Source organism: Cannabis sativa, chromosome X (genome assembly GCF_029168945.1).
Source record: "Cannabis sativa cultivar Pink pepper isolate KNU-18-1 chromosome X, ASM2916894v1, whole genome shotgun sequence".
Classification (NCBI taxonomy): domain Eukaryota; kingdom Viridiplantae; phylum Streptophyta; class Magnoliopsida; order Rosales; family Cannabaceae; genus Cannabis; species Cannabis sativa.
In genome coordinates this window covers 85,394,708-85,413,378 of record NC_083610.1, presented here as the reverse complement: position 1 = coordinate 85,413,378, position 18,671 = coordinate 85,394,708, and the positions used below count along the sequence as shown (strand labels likewise).

General features: G+C 36.9%; 1 protein-coding gene across 1 annotated transcript; it reads left to right on the top strand.

Moving 5' to 3' along the window:
• The first annotated feature begins 7,393 nt into the window (after positions 1-7,393).
• Positions 7,394-10,016, top strand: LOC115702320 (uncharacterized protein At4g08330, chloroplastic). Its single transcript, XM_030629766.2, has 2 exons — positions 7,394-7,770; positions 9,343-10,016. The coding sequence occupies exons 1-2, from the start codon at positions 7,676-7,678 to the stop codon at positions 9,731-9,733; spliced, it is 486 nt and encodes a 161-aa protein (XP_030485626.2). The 5' UTR covers positions 7,394-7,675; the 3' UTR covers positions 9,734-10,016.
• Positions 10,017-18,671: the final 8,655 nt, after the last annotated feature.

The window sequence follows — 18,671 nt, the reverse complement described above, 5'->3', positions numbered from 1 at the left end:
CTTGATGTGCAACTTGCATTTGAGACAGCAATCCAAGTTGTGAATTGGGCTTCAACAACCCACAAAAATAGGAGATAAATATCAACTATTTACCTATTCTTGGGGGTCAATTAACCTATTTATTATTTATTATTTTATCATGTAAAAAAATATGTTATATTTTCTATTTTTAGGGATATTAGGTTATTATTCGCTTGTAAGCTCTCCTATATAAAGAGCATCAACCTAAACCTAATTTGCCTAAGTCTCAAGCACCCTAAAGCTCTTAAGCTCCAAGTCTAAAACCCTCTCTCTCTCTCTCTCTCTCTCTCTCTCTCTCTCTCTCTCTCTCTCTCTCTCTCTCTCTCTCTCTCTCTCTCTCTCTCTCTCTCTCTCTCTCTCTCTCTTCTACACGTCCTAGGCATTGTAGAAGAGACTAACTTTCTTTCATCTCTCTCACTTGAGATTTGCCTATTGATTCTCATTATAGTAATCTTAAGAGAGCCACTTCAGAATCCACAACACTTGTGATCTGAGTGATATTCTTTGTGGTATTAATACAACTAAAAGAAAAGTAAGACATATAATTTCACCTACACTAAAAAATATAGGGGTGAGACCCATGAAATTAATTAAAATATTTTTGATTAAATATAAGTACAAAGGGTAATAAACTTTACATGTTTGGTGTTTAATTTGTATTTCACTATTTTTTTTTTTGTTAGATTGTATTTCTCATTTTTTTTTTAAGTAAGAATATGCTATACATCATGAAAATCTATCATGAATGATATGCTGATATATTGATGACAATATATAAAAATATGTAGCATTTTGTTACCAAATTATGCTTCTACAAATAAATATGTCCATTTATTGATCCATTATTTTCTATTTCAATATAATCATATAAGCATAATTTCTAGGTCTTACTCTTATTGTTCTCAATGCTAATCAATGTGGATATATAATGAAAGATAAATAGTTTTTTTTTTAAAAAAAAAATAAAATAAAATCACAACAGGTATTTGAGACCATTGAATTTATTGTTTTTGGTTAGTTACTTTTTTTTAAAAAAAAAAAAAAAATTCTAATTTCCAGAAATGGTTATTCTGAATGCTAAGGCACGTGGTTAATTTGAAAGAAAAAAGTAGTTAGCCATGTATTGAAAAATAAGAAAAAAAAATATTTCTCTCTCTTAAACGTCGACTGAAAAATCCAGTAAACGTAAAGCAGAGCACACCGTTGGATTACGGTATTCTCTCTTGAAGCATGCCTCATGTGTGATATTTTCACTCTGTGTATCTATATATACATGAGAGTACCCTCTTTACATTTCACATTTGAGTATTTCTAGAAAAAGTTAATAGAAATTAAAGATGATGAGGCATATTTTAGCTGGAAAGATGCAAGCACCACGCCGGACGAACGCAGCTCCACCCAGGAATGCCGATGCTGCAAATGTTTACACTGACCCAATCTTACAGTGAATTTCATGGCCAATCTAAACACAGTAGCTTCACAAACGTTACTATATGAATCCGGAGGTTCAATACCTAATATGCCAGAAATTCTCAGATAGAGAGATCTGAAAAACAGAGCATAGTTAAAAATATCGGGGGTCACAGTAAAATAGTATTGCTGGATGGGATGATTTTCGTAGTATATGGAAATATTTCTAAAATATTCCACATGATCACGTTCTTGGAACACAGCAAAGTTGAATACTGTAGTGAAGGATGAATATGTAAACAAACGGGGATCTATTGATACGAGTTTACCATCTGTTTTTTGGTGGAAGTACTTGACCACATGCTTGGGCCATGGTGAAAGGATATTGGCATCCATGTTCTCCCAAGATATTGGAGTTAATCTGTACAATTGTATATAAAACATCAGAAGTTTTGAAGCAAAGCCATTGTATCCTGTGAACCAGTGAATCAGATCCGTGCTAATCTCACCGATTCTCTGGAGATTACCATTTTGGAGCCTTACAAATACGGGTCTCGGCACTGGAGAGTTCTCTACTCCTCCTTGTCCTCCTCTTCTTCTTCTTCTTCTTCTTCTTCTTCCTCCTCGAGCTCTTTCCTGCTTCTCTTTCTCTATGTCTATTAGTATCTCTTTCAATTCGACATGAGAAACATCTGCCTCTCCCGAGAAAAATGATGCTATATCCTACAAAAATTAATAGAATATTAAAGTTTGTCTGAACAATTTTTATTAGTTTATTAGTAAAAATATTGGTGAGAGCATATTAATATTTACCTCAAGTAAGATTGGGTCAGTGTAAACATTTGCAGCATCGGCATTCCTGGGTGGAGCTGCGTTCGTCCGGCGTGGTGCTTGCATCTTTCCAGCTAAAATATGCCTCATCATCTTTAATTTCTATTAACTTTTTCTAGAGATACTCAAATGTGAAATGTAAAGAGGGTACTCTCATGTATATATAGATACACAGAGTGAAAATATCACACATGAGGCGTGCTTCAAGAGAGAGAATACCGTAATCCACCGGTGTGCTCTGCTTTACGTTTAGTGGATTTTTCAGTCGACGTTTAAGAGAGAGAAACATTTTTTTTTTCTTATTTTTCAATACGTGGCTAACTACTTTTATCTTTCAAATTAACCACGTGCCTTAGCATTCAGAATAACCATTTCTGGAAATTAGGAATTTTTTTTTTTTTAAAAAAAAAGTAACTAACCAAAAACAATAAATTCAATGGTCTCAAATACCTGTTGTGATTTTATTTTATTTTATTATTTTTTTTTTAAAAAAAAAACTATTTATCTTTCATTATATATCCACATTGATTAGCATTGAGAACAATAAGAGTAAGACCTATAAATTATGCTTATATGATTATATTGAAACAAAAAATAATGAATCAATGAATGGACATATTTATTTGTAGAAGCATAATTTGGTGACAAAATGCTACATATTTTTATATATTGTCATCAATAATATATCAGCATATCATTCATGATAGATTTTCATGATGTATAGCATATTCTTACTTAAAAAAAAATTGAGAAATACAATCTAACAAAAAAAAAATAGTGAAATGCAAATTAAACACCAAACATGTAAAGTTTATTACCCTTTGTACTTATATTTAATCAAACATATATATTTTAATTAATTTCATGGGTCTCACCCCTATATTTTTAGTGTAGGTAAAATTACCATATCACTTAATAATGGGTCTCACCCCGTATTAGGGGAAAAGGGCATAACTGTTTTCTCAGTGTTAAGGAGTTGTCCTGAAGCACGATGGTACACATATAATACACGGCTGATTGCCAGACAAGAAGACTCATTAGCTTCACAAAATAACAAACTATCATCGGCGAATAACAGATGAGAAACTAAAGGAGCACCCCTGGAGATAGATAAACCGAATAAATTCCCCAAACGTTCTTCTAGTTGCAATAAAGCTGACAAACCCTCTGAACATATCAGAAAAAGATAAGGCGATAATGGATCACCTTGGTGCAAACCTCTCATTGGTGTAACCGAGCCTCTAGTAGCTCCGTTAATATTAAAAGAGAGGGATGATGAGGTAACACAACGCATAATAAGCGCCACCCAAGTCTCATGAAAACCCTTTTTAAGCATATCCGCTTTAAGAAAAAACCATTCCACCCTATCAAAAGCCTTACTCATGTCAAGCTTTAAAGCAGCATAACTTCTCCTCCCTCATTTTTTTATTTTTGAGACAATGTACAAGTTCAAAAGCAAGGAGAACGTTGTCAGTAATAAGCCTTCTTGGAAGAAATGCACTCTGATTTTGAGATATAGCAGCAGGTAGAACTTTTTTAAACCAGTTCCCAATGGCCTTAGAGACAATTTTGTAGAGAACTGGGCATAAACTTATTAGATGATAATCACTTATCTGGCGGGGCTGATCCACTTTTGGAATGAGAGTAATTAAAGCTGAGTTTATATCCTTCATATCCGCACCTTCATTTAAAAACTGAAGCACACATGTGGAAACTAAAGGACCAACAACATCCCAATGTCGCTGAAAAAACATGGCAGACATACCGTCGATGGCCGGAGATTTGTCGGGAGCCACCGAGAAAAGAGCATCATCAACTTCAGATTGAGTGAAATTCTGGGTTAGAAACAAATTCATTTCATCTGTAATGGTAGAAGAAATAGCAGATAACGTAATGCCAAGAGCTTCTTGATCAACCCCTGCTGTTGTGAACAGATTAGAGAAATAGGAAGCAGCTTCAGTGGCAAATTCAACTTCCAAATGAAGAACACTACCATCTCTAGAAAGAAGTGATTTGATCTTGTTGCTGTTGTTTCTAGCCTTTGCTCTGGAATGGAAAAATTTAGTGTTTGAATCACCACTTTTCAGCCAATCTACTCTAGCTCTTTGTTGCCAATACAACTCCTCTTTTTCCAATAAATCATCTAAAATCTTTTCAGCATCAATAACTTGGGTCGTATGAGCAGGGGAGTTAGTCATACTGTTATGAAAAGAGGCAGCTTTAGCTTGGGCATTATTAATATCCTTTTTCATTTGACCATATTTGCTTTGATGCCAGTTTTGAAGGGCATATGCACATGATGAAATATTCTGCAACAAATTGTCTAATGCACCAGTGGACAGAAATTGAGACCAATTTTTCAAGATAACATCACGACATTCAGGGTCCTTTAACCAAAACTGCTCAAAACGAAATCTGTGGTGAGATATTGTAGCCGACCGAACCTGATTTAGAGGAGAAACCATGAATTCAATCGCTCTATGATCAGAAGTGAAATAATCAAGGTGCTGAATATGATTCTCACTAAAAAAACTCCTTCCATTTAGCATTAATAAAACCTCTGTCAAGCCTTTCTTTAACAAGAACTCCCTAAAAATTCCTATTAGTCCAAGTGAACTTATCACCAAAAAAAGCCAAGGGAACCAGATTACAAACACCAACAGTTTGCCTAAAGTCATCCATTAAAGCCTCTCTTCGCAAAGGACCCTCTTCCTTATCATCATTAGATAAAAGTTCATTAAAATCTCCCATTAGTAACCAAGGATCTGAAGTGGAAGTGGGAGCAAAGCCTTTTAAAAGGTTCCAAGTGTGAGTTCTTTGATGAGTTTCAGGAGAGCCATAAAAAGCAGTAAAATGAAACCGGGGACCACGATCATACGAAACAAAAACATCAAAATTATTCATTGAAAAAGAATTCAGTGTTACATCAATGTCATCCTTCCATAACAACAATAAACCCCCTTTCAAACCATGCCTAGAGACTTCTAAACCATTGCTAAACTTAAGAGAGGAACGAACCCGGTTGATAGAATTACAAGCAAGTTTTGATTCCATAATAAAAAGTAAATGAGGGCGCTGCTTATTAACAAGTAGTTTGAGATGTTTGAATGCCGAAGGATTGCCCAATCCCCTCGCATTTCAACTAATAATCTTCATGGCGCCATGCGGGGCTGCTGTCCCGCAACCTCCGTTGAAAAAATTGAATTCTCCTCATCAGAATCCGACTGTGATTCAGAAACTTGTAGATTTTTGAACTCAGATAAACCTTTACTGTTACCAGTATTATTGCGACACCTTTTCAACACACTTCGAAAATTTCCAGGATCAACCTGCATTTTGAAGGTCTTGCTGGATGTATTTCCATGTTGAGCAACTTCCTCAATCAAAATAGCTTTGCCTTGGTCTTTTACAGAGGTAGTTGTGGCATCACAGAAAATAGGATTGAACCCTTTACTAGGAGGAGGGATTGGTATATTTGGTGGAGGATAGGTGGCAAAGATATTGGTCGTCACAGAGGGATTGGATAGGCTAGATAGTGAAGTTGAATATGCATTAATACAATCAGTGGTAGAGGTGAGCATAGTTGAAGAAAGACTTTGGAAAAAAGTGGGAAAAGGTGAGGGAAGTTCAGGGATTGCCTCTGTTTGGTGAAGGGAGTGATTGCTAGATTCAGCATCTGTGAGAGGCGAAGGGTGTGGTGGTAAATTGATCATACGAGTTTGATAATGGTTAGTGATTGGGATAGCTGAGGCAATTGATTTTCAGGCAAGTCTAGTAATAAAAGGATACACATTAGCCTTAGAAAAATCACTCCGATAACGATCATAACCTGAATTGGGTAGTTTATCTCCCATCATGGAAGGACCGAATGGAAGATCTGGATCAATCCCAGAATCCACAAGCTCCATGAAAAAATGACACTTCTCAAAAGGGTGGCCGATTCTTCCACAATGAAAACAAAAAATGGGAAGGTTCTCATGCCGAAATTCCAACCAATGCTCATCCTAAACTTTTGGAAGAGTGACAAGCTTGCCCCTCATAAGAGGGTGAGAAATATCAATCAAAACCCGAATTCTGTTGAAAGACCCCCATCCTTCATGCACAGAATCCTCGTAGACATCAACATAGTCACCAATCCATTCCCCAACCTTCATGGCCAAAGCTCTTGACTTACTAAGAAAAGGGAGACGGTGAACCTGGACCCAGAACTGAGCTTTCGAGAAATCATCCTTAGAGACATTATGTAACTGTTTTGGGGAGTGTAGTAATATAAGCTTATTGAAATAATGCCAAGGTTCCCCATTCAAAATCCTAATTTTGTCACCTGCACAACCAATTGTTAGTAAGAATAAATCGGAATGCATTTCAGATACCTCAACTGGGAAGCGGCACTTGTTGCTCCAGAAATCACCCATTTTCTTGATGAAAGTTTTAGGGTTTAGAGCATTTGACAGACAACGAGCAACAAGGAAGTGTTTAGGGGTATGTTTCCAGGGGAAAGGTCAGTATCAGTGAAGGAATGGACTGCTCGTTCCTTTTCAGACAACACCATACGAGAATCCATATCTTGAAGAATGAATCCATAAAAGAAAAAGAAGAAGAGTAATCGAATAAAAACCGAAGGTACAGAGCAAAGATGCTATACAGAGATTCATATATAGCATTAGAAACCTGGGCAAACTGGTTGAGGGGAGTGCCATCATGGGGCACAACGCCTTGGAAGGCAGGTTGAGGGGATGAACTCAGAGCCATGACTGGGAACCGCCGGAGAAGAGTGGAAAAAACTACTAAAAAAGTGGTAACCGCACCAGAGCAAAAACAGAGAAAAACTAAACCCCACTCGGGCACTTTTTTTATTTAAAATTTATTTAATTGTTTTAACCCAAGACAAGAATTGAAGTTTAGAGAATTCTACCCAAAAAAAAAATTATTAGTAGGAATTGATCGTGACAAATTCAAAAATTTAGAAAATTTAGCCGCAATTTATTTTTATTTTTTAAGAAAAAATAAATTTTATAATTTGAAAACTTGTACTTAAGTATAAAATTAAACAGTATTTATATGGGAATTTTTTTTTAAAAAAAAAAAAAAAACAAAAGGGAACTTACCATTCACTCACCGAAGTCGGCAAGAAAAATAACAAAATAAAATAAATGCCTATATTTTGGCCACGGTTCTCTTCTCATTCAATATCAATACATTGATTATTATTCCCTCTCCTATGCTGCTGTGCTTCACTGCATCTTCCTTCTTCTCTCCAAATTTTAGTGTTTTCTTCTCCCCAAAACTGTGTCCTTTTTTGATTCTCTCACAAACTTAGCCATCTTCCTTAAAGCTTTCTTCTTCTCTAACACAGTTCGATTGAACAATTTTTCTTTTAAGTTCTCGTCACCTCCGCCGCTGCCGCCCTTTAATGGAACGTTTGACCTTTAATAATGATGGGTTTCAGAATGGAGTTCATCGCCCTTCATTGTCGTATTCTTCTTCTCAGAGAGACGTTAGCTACAGGTCCAATCTCTCTTTCGGCCCCTGATTTTTATTTATTTTTTTATCATCTGGGTCTAGTTTATTTTCAATCTAACTTTTATTGATTGACAAACTGTTGATTCAAGGGATTTTTAGTTTCTTTCAGTATAAATTCATTGTTTATTCTTTCCTTGGTGTGAGTGATGTTTTTTTACTTGTTCACCCATGTATGTTTTATGTTAATAATAATAATAATAAATACTCGTAGATTATTGGTTTAATTTATAAATATAATGAGACTAAGTAATACCAGTTTCACCAACAAAGAAATGAAAAAAGGCAATCATATAATAGAAGCAACAAAAACATGGCTCAGTATACTGTGGCTTTTAATATATGAATCATTTAAGGAATTGCATATGGAACCCGAATCACTGAGCAATTCTGTAGAGAACAAACCTTTATATATCTTTAATTGTTCTAATTTCATTTGAAATCGATCCTCTTTTAGTTGCTTTAGCATCAATTAAATACTCTTTTGTATATAAATACTGGTATATATAGCATTCATCAACCATCATGGTTTCTGAAAGCTTCAAAACTTGGTAATTCCGTAGCTTATCATAACTTAACTCCCACTGCGGTTGAACACTGAAAATTTTAAAAATAAAAAAATTATTTTCACTTTGTAAGTACCACTTGCTGAGAATAAATGGAGTTCAGATATGAAACATAAAACTGTTGATTCAAACATGTTATGACATCTGGTGTGCCTTTAGTTATCAAACAGGGGTTGCCAATCCATTTGTTATCTTTGATCCTATTAAAAAAGAAACTATATTATGTTTCTGATAGAATAAAAGATATTATTGGATTTTCTGGACATGTATTTGTTTGCCTTGGAAATTAAAGTTGGCTTTGTATTATCAAATACTATTGCAGTATTTCTCTTTTTTAAAATCCTTTTACAGCCACTTTGAATCAAGTGCTCAATCGTATCGTTTATCAAAAAAAAAAGAGGGACAATAGGCCTCTGCTTACTCTATAATTGTAGGTTTGCTGGTTGTCTTTTTCTTTATTCTTTTCTGGGTACCTTTCAGCTTTTGTTAGATGAAGTGCTCTTCATTTCATTGTTGTGGTTAAGTTCCATATACAGCTGGATTGTTGGGAAAGCTCATTGATGATTAATGATGAATTTGATTCCCACAACATTAAATGATCGGTTTGTGCTATGCTATGTTTGTCATTATGGAAAAGGGTTGGAAAATAAAGAATTTTTCTAGGTTCTTATAATCCTTTTAAAGGATTTTCTTTTGAACTTTCCTTGAGATTTTGTATAGCATTGTTTAACCAATATAATATTGTAGAACTTGATGTGTTAAATGTCTTACTTCCTGTACTTGTAACACCTTGTTCTAATAACATGGTAGACTGAGTTACAAATGTGAAAGTTCAACCAAAATCCAATTCTACTCTTACAATAAAGAGTGATGAGGTTTCTGACAGTTTTCAAACAATTAATTATGTTTTTCATGAAATTTGTTATATTTTGGTTTTTGGATCGACATATGAATTAAGTATACTAAAATATTTCTTGTTTTTATCTTCCCACAGTTGCGGCTCATGTGGTTATGGCCTAAACCTAAGCTCCTCCAACCGGAACATCTCAACAGTTGGTTCAAAATATGGGAAGTCTATAAAGCGGGGGATCATATCGTTCCTATCCATTGACGATAGCAGATTCTCTCAGGTTGACGAGATTCAGTGCGTACCTCATTTCTCCAAGAATTCGTGGGGTTTGTTCCGTCGAAGAATCAAGCTTCATTGTCGCAAATGCAATAAATATATTGGAGTAGCATATGATGATTATACATCTTCTCAATCTGGTGCTTCAGATGTTACTGGTTCATCTTCAGGCCATGGTCATGAAGTTTCAAAACGGAGAAAGTATGATATTCGAATCCGTGCTTTACAACCTTTATCCTCTGAAGAGTCTGCTTTGTAGCTTATCAAATTGGGACAAGCTTGTTTTTGTTTTCTGTTTTTTTGGGTGTTGGGTAACGAGGCAGCCACTATGATCAACAAGGAGGTATCCAATTGCATTTCAACAAAAATAAACATAAAATCAAATCAAACTTATTTGCATCTGAGACTTTATAAAAGCTTTCTCTCCCCATTTTGTTGTTTGTTCTTCTTTCGCCCCTGTGGATGTATTTAGAAAATTATTTGTACATAACAGCAATATATGTATCCAAAAGACATTGATGAAGAAACTAGTTTTTTAGTGCTTTTCCTAGTGATTTTTCTGGCAACAATGTCAATTCTGATAGTTTTTTAGAGTGTTGTCGGTGCCGAAAAAATTATCGGAGTAGCTGTCGATGTCGAAAAAATTACTGGAATTACGTCAGAAAAGTCGTCGGAATTGACATTATTATATCTGGCATTTACCTAAAATTTAGGTGATGGAAGAAGAACAAAAATTCTCTGTCCCAAATTCCCTCACACTGTCCCCCAATGAAAATTTGATGGCTGTTTATTTTTCTTTTTATTAACGTTTATGTATAGCATCTGTTAGTTTCAATCTGTTAATTGTTTTGGGTTATGGATTCTTTCAAAAAAAAAATCATTTTTTAACAAAAATATTAGATTTTAAGTAAAAATTTACAATTTTATTGTCACACAGAATTTTTTACAAAAATATTGATTTTTTATAAAACAACCGTAAAACTACAAAATAGAACAATTAAAACAACAGTGGAACAACTAAAAAATAATCTGGAACAATTTTGAAAGCTTAACACAATACACAGTATAAAATTTATACATTATTTTTGAAAAATAATATAATATTTTTTGAAAAAATTCATAAAAAAGTAAAAAAAAAAAGGTTAAAATATCAGTATGTGGTTTAAAAATAAAAAAAAAAATAATTAATAATATTAATAATCTAGGAAAGTAATAATTCAATAATTATTATCATATTGGATAGAAATATTTTATATTTATTTATATAAAAGAGAGTCTTTTTTTTTGACGAAGTGATTAGAATCAATCATGAATTTACGACGCAGATATCCGTAACTGGCGCTAGAACCTCCTCGAACCAGGATAGTTCATTGTCTAACCGCAGAGCAAGTTTTGTCAAACTATGAGCCGCTAAATTCTTAGAGCGAGCATGTCCACGAAAATTTAGACAATAAAGCTATAACATCTTCAAACAATACTCCTAGCTTATTTAATTTCATTGCCCTCATCCTGAAATGTATTTCCACCGTTAGTTTCAAACTCTACATTAACAACCATCTTTCCCCTCCTTTTCAACCTTCTAGGGTTATTAGGCAATGTGATCCCCTATCTCCCTACCTTTTCCTTCTGGTGGCAGAAGGTCTCTCTGTTAAGAGACCCTAGTTTGTTTTGTGATTAGTTGAGTTAGTTAAGCAGTTGGGACAGCTGTAATCCTTTCTAACTAACTTTCTATTAGCTTGAGTCGGTTGTTAGCTGTATATAAACACTTTCTTTGTAATCTGTTTGTGGCAGATGAATTGATTCAATAAAAGATCTTTCTTCCTCTTTCTCTGTTTTCTCTGTTCAAGTTCTTTCTTCTTGATTCTTGAACTACAACATGGTATCAGAGCTTTAGTCTTTTTTTTCATGGAGCAATCTTCTGCCGGCAACAATGGAGGATCGTTGGTCCCTCCTGCTTCGTCACAACAAGTTACACTTCCAAAAACAAATATCGTAGCCTTCTCTCACTCTCTGTCCGTTCGTCTTGATGAATTTAATTACCTACCATGGAAGCACCAGGTGCTTGCTGCAATCAAAGGCAGTCGATTGCAAAGGTTTCTCGATCCAAATCTTGCTCCGCCACAATATCTCTCTGACGATGATCGACGCCGTAACAGAGTAAGTCCGGAATTCGAGGACTGGGAGCAGCAAGATAATATCCTCGTCTCCTGGCTTCTCTCTTCTATGTCAGAGAAAGTTCTCACAAGAATGGTTGGATCCGATTCCGCTGCTCAGATCTGGATCAATCTTCGTGAGTACTATACCTCTCTCAATCGTGCCAAAATAGGTCAATACAAGACCTTGCTGAGAAACACTAAGATGCAGTCTTCTCTGTCCGATTATCTGCTCAAAATAAAAAGTATCATTGATACTCTTGCTTCAATCGGTCACACCACATCTTCTCAAGATCACATTGAAGCTCTCTTCAATGGATTACCTGCTGAATATAATGTCTTCATCACTTCGGTGAACACCAGATCTGAAGCTTACAGTGTAGCTGAAATTGAAGCTCTTTTAATGGCACAAGAGGTTCAGTTGGACAAAGCAGCAAAAGAACTTGATATTGTCAAAAATGAAGCCAACCTAGCTCATACAAAGGCTCAGTCAGGGAAAGGCACTACCTCTGTTTCTCAAAATATCCCCTCACCTGGCTCTGGCAACATGTATAGAGGTATTACTCCAACTTACACTCAATTTAATCCCTCTCAACCTGGTTTTTTTGTTCCTGTTACCAGAGGCACAGGGCCCCCAAATCGTGGTCAATTTGGGAATTTTAGGGGAGGCACTTCTCGTGGCCGTGGCATCTCCACTACTTGGGGTCAAAAACCTCAATGTCAACTATGCCACAAATTGGGACACACTGTTCAGCAGTGTTTTTATCGCTTTGACAAGTCTTTCAATGGACCAGAATCCTTTCAAAATTTCCCAGGCCATGTTACTGCCAACATAGCTGAGATGCAAGCTTACTACGCTACACCTGAGGTTGTCAATGACCCTAGTTGGTATCCCGACTCTGGAGCCACCAATCACCTCACACCAAATGAGCAAAATCTCACAACCAGCAGCAGTTATTCAGGAGATCAGCAAGTCCATATGGGTAATGGTACAGGTTTGCATATTCAAAACATTGGCCATTCTTCATTTATCTCTCCCTTTTATGATCATACTCTTGTTTTGAACAATCTCTTACATGTGCCACAAATCACAAAAAATTTGCTTAGTGTCTCACAATTTGCTCAAGATAATAGAGTCTTTTTTGAATTTCACCCCTTTCATTGTGTTGTCAAGGACCAGGTTACTTTGAAGATTTTACTTGTTGGGAAGCTTGAACATGGTTTGTACAAGTTTGATTCTAATCAACTCAATCTTCTCTCTGTCAACAAACAATCTGCCTCATGTAATCTCACTAGCACAGACTCTTTTTCTACTGTAACTCAGTGTAAATCGAGTCCCTTGTCAACTCAATGTAACACTAGTACTCTATCCTCTCCTTGTAATTCTTTTACTTTGTGGCACAAGAGACTTGGGCATCCTCATTATAGGATTGTTCAACAAGTGCTCAACTCATGTAATATCCCTACAAGCAATAAAAACATTGATTTGTCTAATCAACTATGCTCTGCTTGCTGTCTTGGAAAGCTTCACAAACTCCCATTCCCAAAATCCACCACTGTGTATACTGCTCCCTTGCAGCTCTTACATTCGGATTTGTGGGGTCCTGCCCCAATCAACTCCTCCAGTGGTTATAGATACTATATTAGTTTTGTTGATGCCTTTTCAAGACATACATGGATTTACATGCTTCGAACCAAAAATGAGGCTCTTTCCACCTTTATTACCTTTAAAACTCAGGTTGAACTTCAACTTGGTCTCCCTATTAAGCAAATCCAATCGGATTGGGGAGGTGAGTACCAAGCCTTCACTCACTTCCTACAACAATCCGGTATTGTTCATAAAGTCTCATGTCCTCACACTCATGAACAAAACGGGGTAGTTGAACGAAAACATAGACACATAGTAGAGAGTGGTCTTACCTTGTTAGCTCAAGCTAGTATGCCTCTAAAGTTTTGGGATGAAGCTTATCGGTCTGCTGTTTTTCTAATTAATAGAATGCCATCTCCTCAACTCAATAATCTCTCTCCCATTGAAATTCTATTTCAAGTCAAACCAGCCTATACTTCTTTAAAAGTATTTGGTTGTCTTTGTTACCCCAATCTCAGACCTTACAACAAAGCTAAGCTTCAATTTCGATCTCAACCTTGCACCTTTATAGGCTATAGCTTAGCTCACAAAGGATACAAGTGTCTTTCAAAGGATGGAAGAGTCTACATATCTAGGGATGTTTTATTTGATGAATTAGTGTTTCCTTTTGCCTCTGAAGCACAAATTAAATTCACTCAACATCCCTTGCCCACTCACCAACAGGCCACTGTTAGTTCCATTCCCACCAGGTTAAGTACTCTCATCCCTCCTCCTGGTTTCACATTCCCACCCACTAATTCCTCTAGGCCTCAACATCCTAATGTTTTGAATAATGCTATGCCTACTGTGTTTGCTCCTACTAATCTGTCTCATGCAGAAAACACAACACACAGTGCCACTGCTACTGCTACAGCTACTGCTACTGCTACTGCTCATGAACATGAAGTTACATCTTCATCTGGTGCCATTGCTACTGCTCATGACAGCAACCAGGCCACTGCTACAGCTGCTGCCCCTGGTACAACACCTGAAACTGCTGCTGCAACATTACCCTTGTCTCCCATTCCTGCTGAACCAGTTGTCAACTCTCACCCTATGACAACCCGAGCCAAGTCTGGGATTAAGAAGCCTAAGGTACTCATGGCCTCTCTTCTTCCCAAATCTGTCAAGAAAGCTTTAAGTGATCCTAAGTGGCTTGCTGCCATGTCTGATGAAAACCTTGCCCTAAAAAAGAACAAGACATACACATTGGTACCCCTTCCACCAGGCCGTGAACCAATAGGCTGCAAATGGGTTTTTCGGATCAAAGAAAATTCAGATGGTTCGGTTAACAGGTTAAAAGCTAGACTCGTTGCAAAAGGGTATCACCAACAAGCGGGATTTGATTTTCATGAAACATTTAGTCCGGTTGTAAAGCCTATCACTATAAGAGTTGTTCTAACCATTGCCTTAGCCAAAGGTTGGACGGTTAGGCAATTAGATGTTAATAATGCATTTCTCAATGGAGACTTGCATGAAGACATCTACATGGAGCAACCTCCTGGCTTTATTGACCCCGATCATCCTACAAAAGTGTGCAAGTTGCACAAAGCCATTTATGGCCTCAAACAAGCTCCTCGTGCTTGGTTTGAGAAGTTGTCCACAGTCCTTTTGCAACTTGGTTTTACTCCGGCTAAAACAGATCATTCTCTATTTACTTTACAAACATCCACCAACACCATCTACATACTCATCTATGTCGATGATATCTTGATTACAGGCAGCAACAACAACCTTATTTCCTCCCTTATCTCAGACCTGAGCTCCAAGTTTGCTTTAAAAGATCTCGGAGTAATGGATTTCTTCCTTGGAATCCAAGTTGTTCCTACTGCCAATGGAGTTGTTCTTTCTCAGCAAAAATATATTCAAGATATTATCTGCAAGGCTGAAATGCAAGGAGTTAAAACTCAAAAGTCTCCCATGAATAGTGGACTTCGTTTATCAAGCTATGGCAGTGAACCGGTAGCTGATGCTACTTCTTATCGATCGCTTGTTGGTGCTTTACAATATGCTACAATAACCAGGCCTGACATTGCATTTAGTGTCAATAAAGTGTGTCAATTTATGCAATCTCCTTTGCAATCACATCTTGTGGCTGTCAAACGCATTATTCGATACTTGGCTGGCACACTTGACTATGGTTTACACCTCAAACGCCCCACTTCGCTGGACATTGAAGCCTTTTGTGATGCGGATTGGGCGGCTGATCCCGATGACAGGAGATCGACAACTGGTTATTGCATATTTTTTGGTGGAAATTTGATTGGCTGGCAGTCCAAAAAGCAGCAAACTATCTCTCGTTCTTCAACTGAGGCTGAGTATCGCAGCCTCGCTGCTGTTGTCACTGAAGTCAGCTGGCTTCAGTCCTTGCTGTCTGAATTGCACCAGCTTCCTTCCACACCACCTGTTATCTGGTGTGATAACCTCAGTGCTGTGCATCTTTCAGCTAACCCTATTCTCCATGCTCGGACTAAACATATTGAAATTGACATTCACTATGTCCGTGACAAAGTGCAGCTCAAACAGATTTCAGTTCAGCATGTTCCTGCTGAACAACAGCTTGCCGATTCTCTCACAAAACCAATCTCCAGTTCTCGGTTCTCTTTTCTTCGTGACAAACTTGGTGTGGCTTGTTTCACCACCCTAAGTTTGAAGGGGGCTGTTAAGAGACCCTAGTTTGTTTTGTGATTAGTTGAGTTAGTTAAGCAGTTGGGACAGCTGTAATCCTTTCTAACTAACTTTCTATTAGCTTGAGTCGGTTGTTAGCTGTATATAAACACTTTCTTTGTAATCTGTTTGTGGCAGATGAATTGATTCAATAAAAGATCTTTCTTCCTCTTTCTCTGTTTTCTCTGTTCAAGTTCTTTCTTCTTGATTCTTGAACTGCAACACTCTCTGCTATTATCCACCTCAAGTCTCTTGATCATCAATTCTAAGGGACATCTATTTGTGGCTCAGCCCCTTCCATCTCCCATCTTCTCTTCGCAGATGATAGCCTCCTATTCACCCACGTTAATAACTTCAATAGTTACACCATTAAGGACATCCTGGCTATCTACAATAAGGCCACGGGCCAAACTGTTAATTTTGCAAAATCATCCATCCTTTTCTCTCCTTATACCAGCTCTAATGATAAAGGCAATTTTCTGACCTCCTTACAAATGAGCGATAAGCCTTTCATTGATAAATACCTTGGTGTCCCGAGTGTTTATCCCAATCTAAAAAATCTTCTTTTCTCTTCCTTCTCCAAAAAGCGAGTAGTAAATTATCGGCCTGGAACCAATGTCTTTTCTCGAAGGCTGGTACAGAAATCCTACTCAAAGCGGTGATCAAAGTTATCTCTTCCTATACCATGTCTTGCTACAGGCTTCCTCTTTCTATTGGTAGGCAGTTTAGTAAGATTATGTCCAATTTTTGGTGGGAATCTTTAGGTACACATAGGATACATTGGAAAAAGTGGTCCCAGATATGTAGTTCCAAATTCTATGGGGGTCTTGGGTTCAGGGATATTGTTCACCAATCAAGCTATGCTTGCTAAACAAGCTTGGCGTCTTTTCTCTAACCTGAACTCTTTAGTCGCTTCCCTCTTAAAAGCCAAATACTTTAAAAACAGTAGTTTCCTTCATGCCTCCATTGGTCACTCTCTTTCCTACTGTTGGCGCAGTCTTTTATGGGGAAGGGATCTTCTTGCCAAGGATTTAATTTGGAAAGTGGGAAATGGTAAGTCTATTTCTATTACTAGCCATAATTGGATCCCCAACTCTAGCCACATCTCTTTTAAGAATAATTCTCCTCTACCTGAAGACAAGGTTTCTTTCTTTATCAAGGAGGATGGCACTTGGGATTCCCTTAAGCTCAACACCTTCTTTCACCAAGATTTAGTGGACTCTATCTTTAAAGTGCTAATTGACACTGCGAGTCAGGACTGTCTCATTTGGGGTAACAGTCCTTCAGGTTTTTTGACAGTCAATTCAGCTTATTACTTGACAAACTCCATCTCTCCTTCTTCCTCCTCCCCTAACATTTTCAAACCCTTAAAGTGGACTCTATCCTTAAAGTGCCAATTGACACTACGAGTCAGGACTGTCTCATTTGGGGTAACAGTCCTTCAGGTTTCTTGACAGTCAATTCAGCTTATTACTTGGCAAACTCCATCTCTCCCCATCCTTCTTCCTCCTCTCCTAGCATTTTCAAACCCTGGTGGAAGGCAGTTTGGTCTTCTACTATCCCCCCAAGATTAAACACTTCATTTGGAGGGCTTTCCACCATCTTATCCCCTCCAATCTTAACCTCCACTCTCGCAAGGTCATTGGTAATCCTTTCTGCTCTGTGTGTTTCTCTCAGATTGATTATAACACTTATTCCCTAGTGAACTGTTCCAGAGAAGGTAAGTACTGGAAATATACCTGATTTAGTGACTTCTTTAACAAGAATAAATATTGTGATATCAAAGACTTTCTGCTGAGAGGTTTTGAAAGTTTTCAAAAAGAGGATCTGTCTATATTTTTTTGGAATCATATGGTCTATTTGGAATTATTATAACAAGTTTCTTTTTGCAAAAAATAAGAACTTTGACAAAGAAATAGAGGATTCTATAGTCTCTTATTTACAGGAATACAGGGATGCTCAAGCCATGGTTATTCAATCGTCATCTCAACCTTTCCAAGCTGCTGCTCTTCATCACAAGGACCCGAACCAGCTGATTCCATCTCCAGGGACTTACAAATTAAGTGTTGATGTAGCAACAAAATATCAGGACAATCGACATGGATATGGTGCAGTGATTCAAGACTCCAACCACCAGGTTATTGCTTGTTTTTCCTCTTCATCCATCTCTGGTTTACCCCCCATCTTTGCAGAGGCTGAAGCTCTCCTTAGAGCTTTGCAGTGGTGCCAAGCAGTTCACTTCCCCATTGAGATTGTGGCTACCGACTGTCAAGACCTGGTTCTTAAAATTATAAAGAAACAAAGGGATCTCTCTGCCCTTTTCAGTTTGATTTGGAAGATTATCAACTCTTTATCCTCCTTCTCGAAGATCTCGGTCTTGTATACACCAAGAGGCAACAATATTCTAGCGCATAATTTGGCCAGATATGCTTTAGGAACTGACGATGAGTATTTGTGGAACAATATTAGTTCCCATTCTCCTTAGATTATTACTTATTGTTTTTCCTCCTGTATTACTAATCTCTATCAAAAAAAAAAAAGTTGGGCAAGTGTTTTTCTTCTTTTTTTTTTTTTTTTTTTTTTTTGATTTTTGAAAAGAAAAAAAAATAAAATATCTTTTAGTTGTTGGATGTAATTTTTTAAAATATAAAACTACATTTTAGGGTAAAATAAAAAAAAAATAACCATATTGATTTGGAAATATGCAATCCAACTTGAACGACAAAGCACAAAGAATTTAAGAGGGCAAT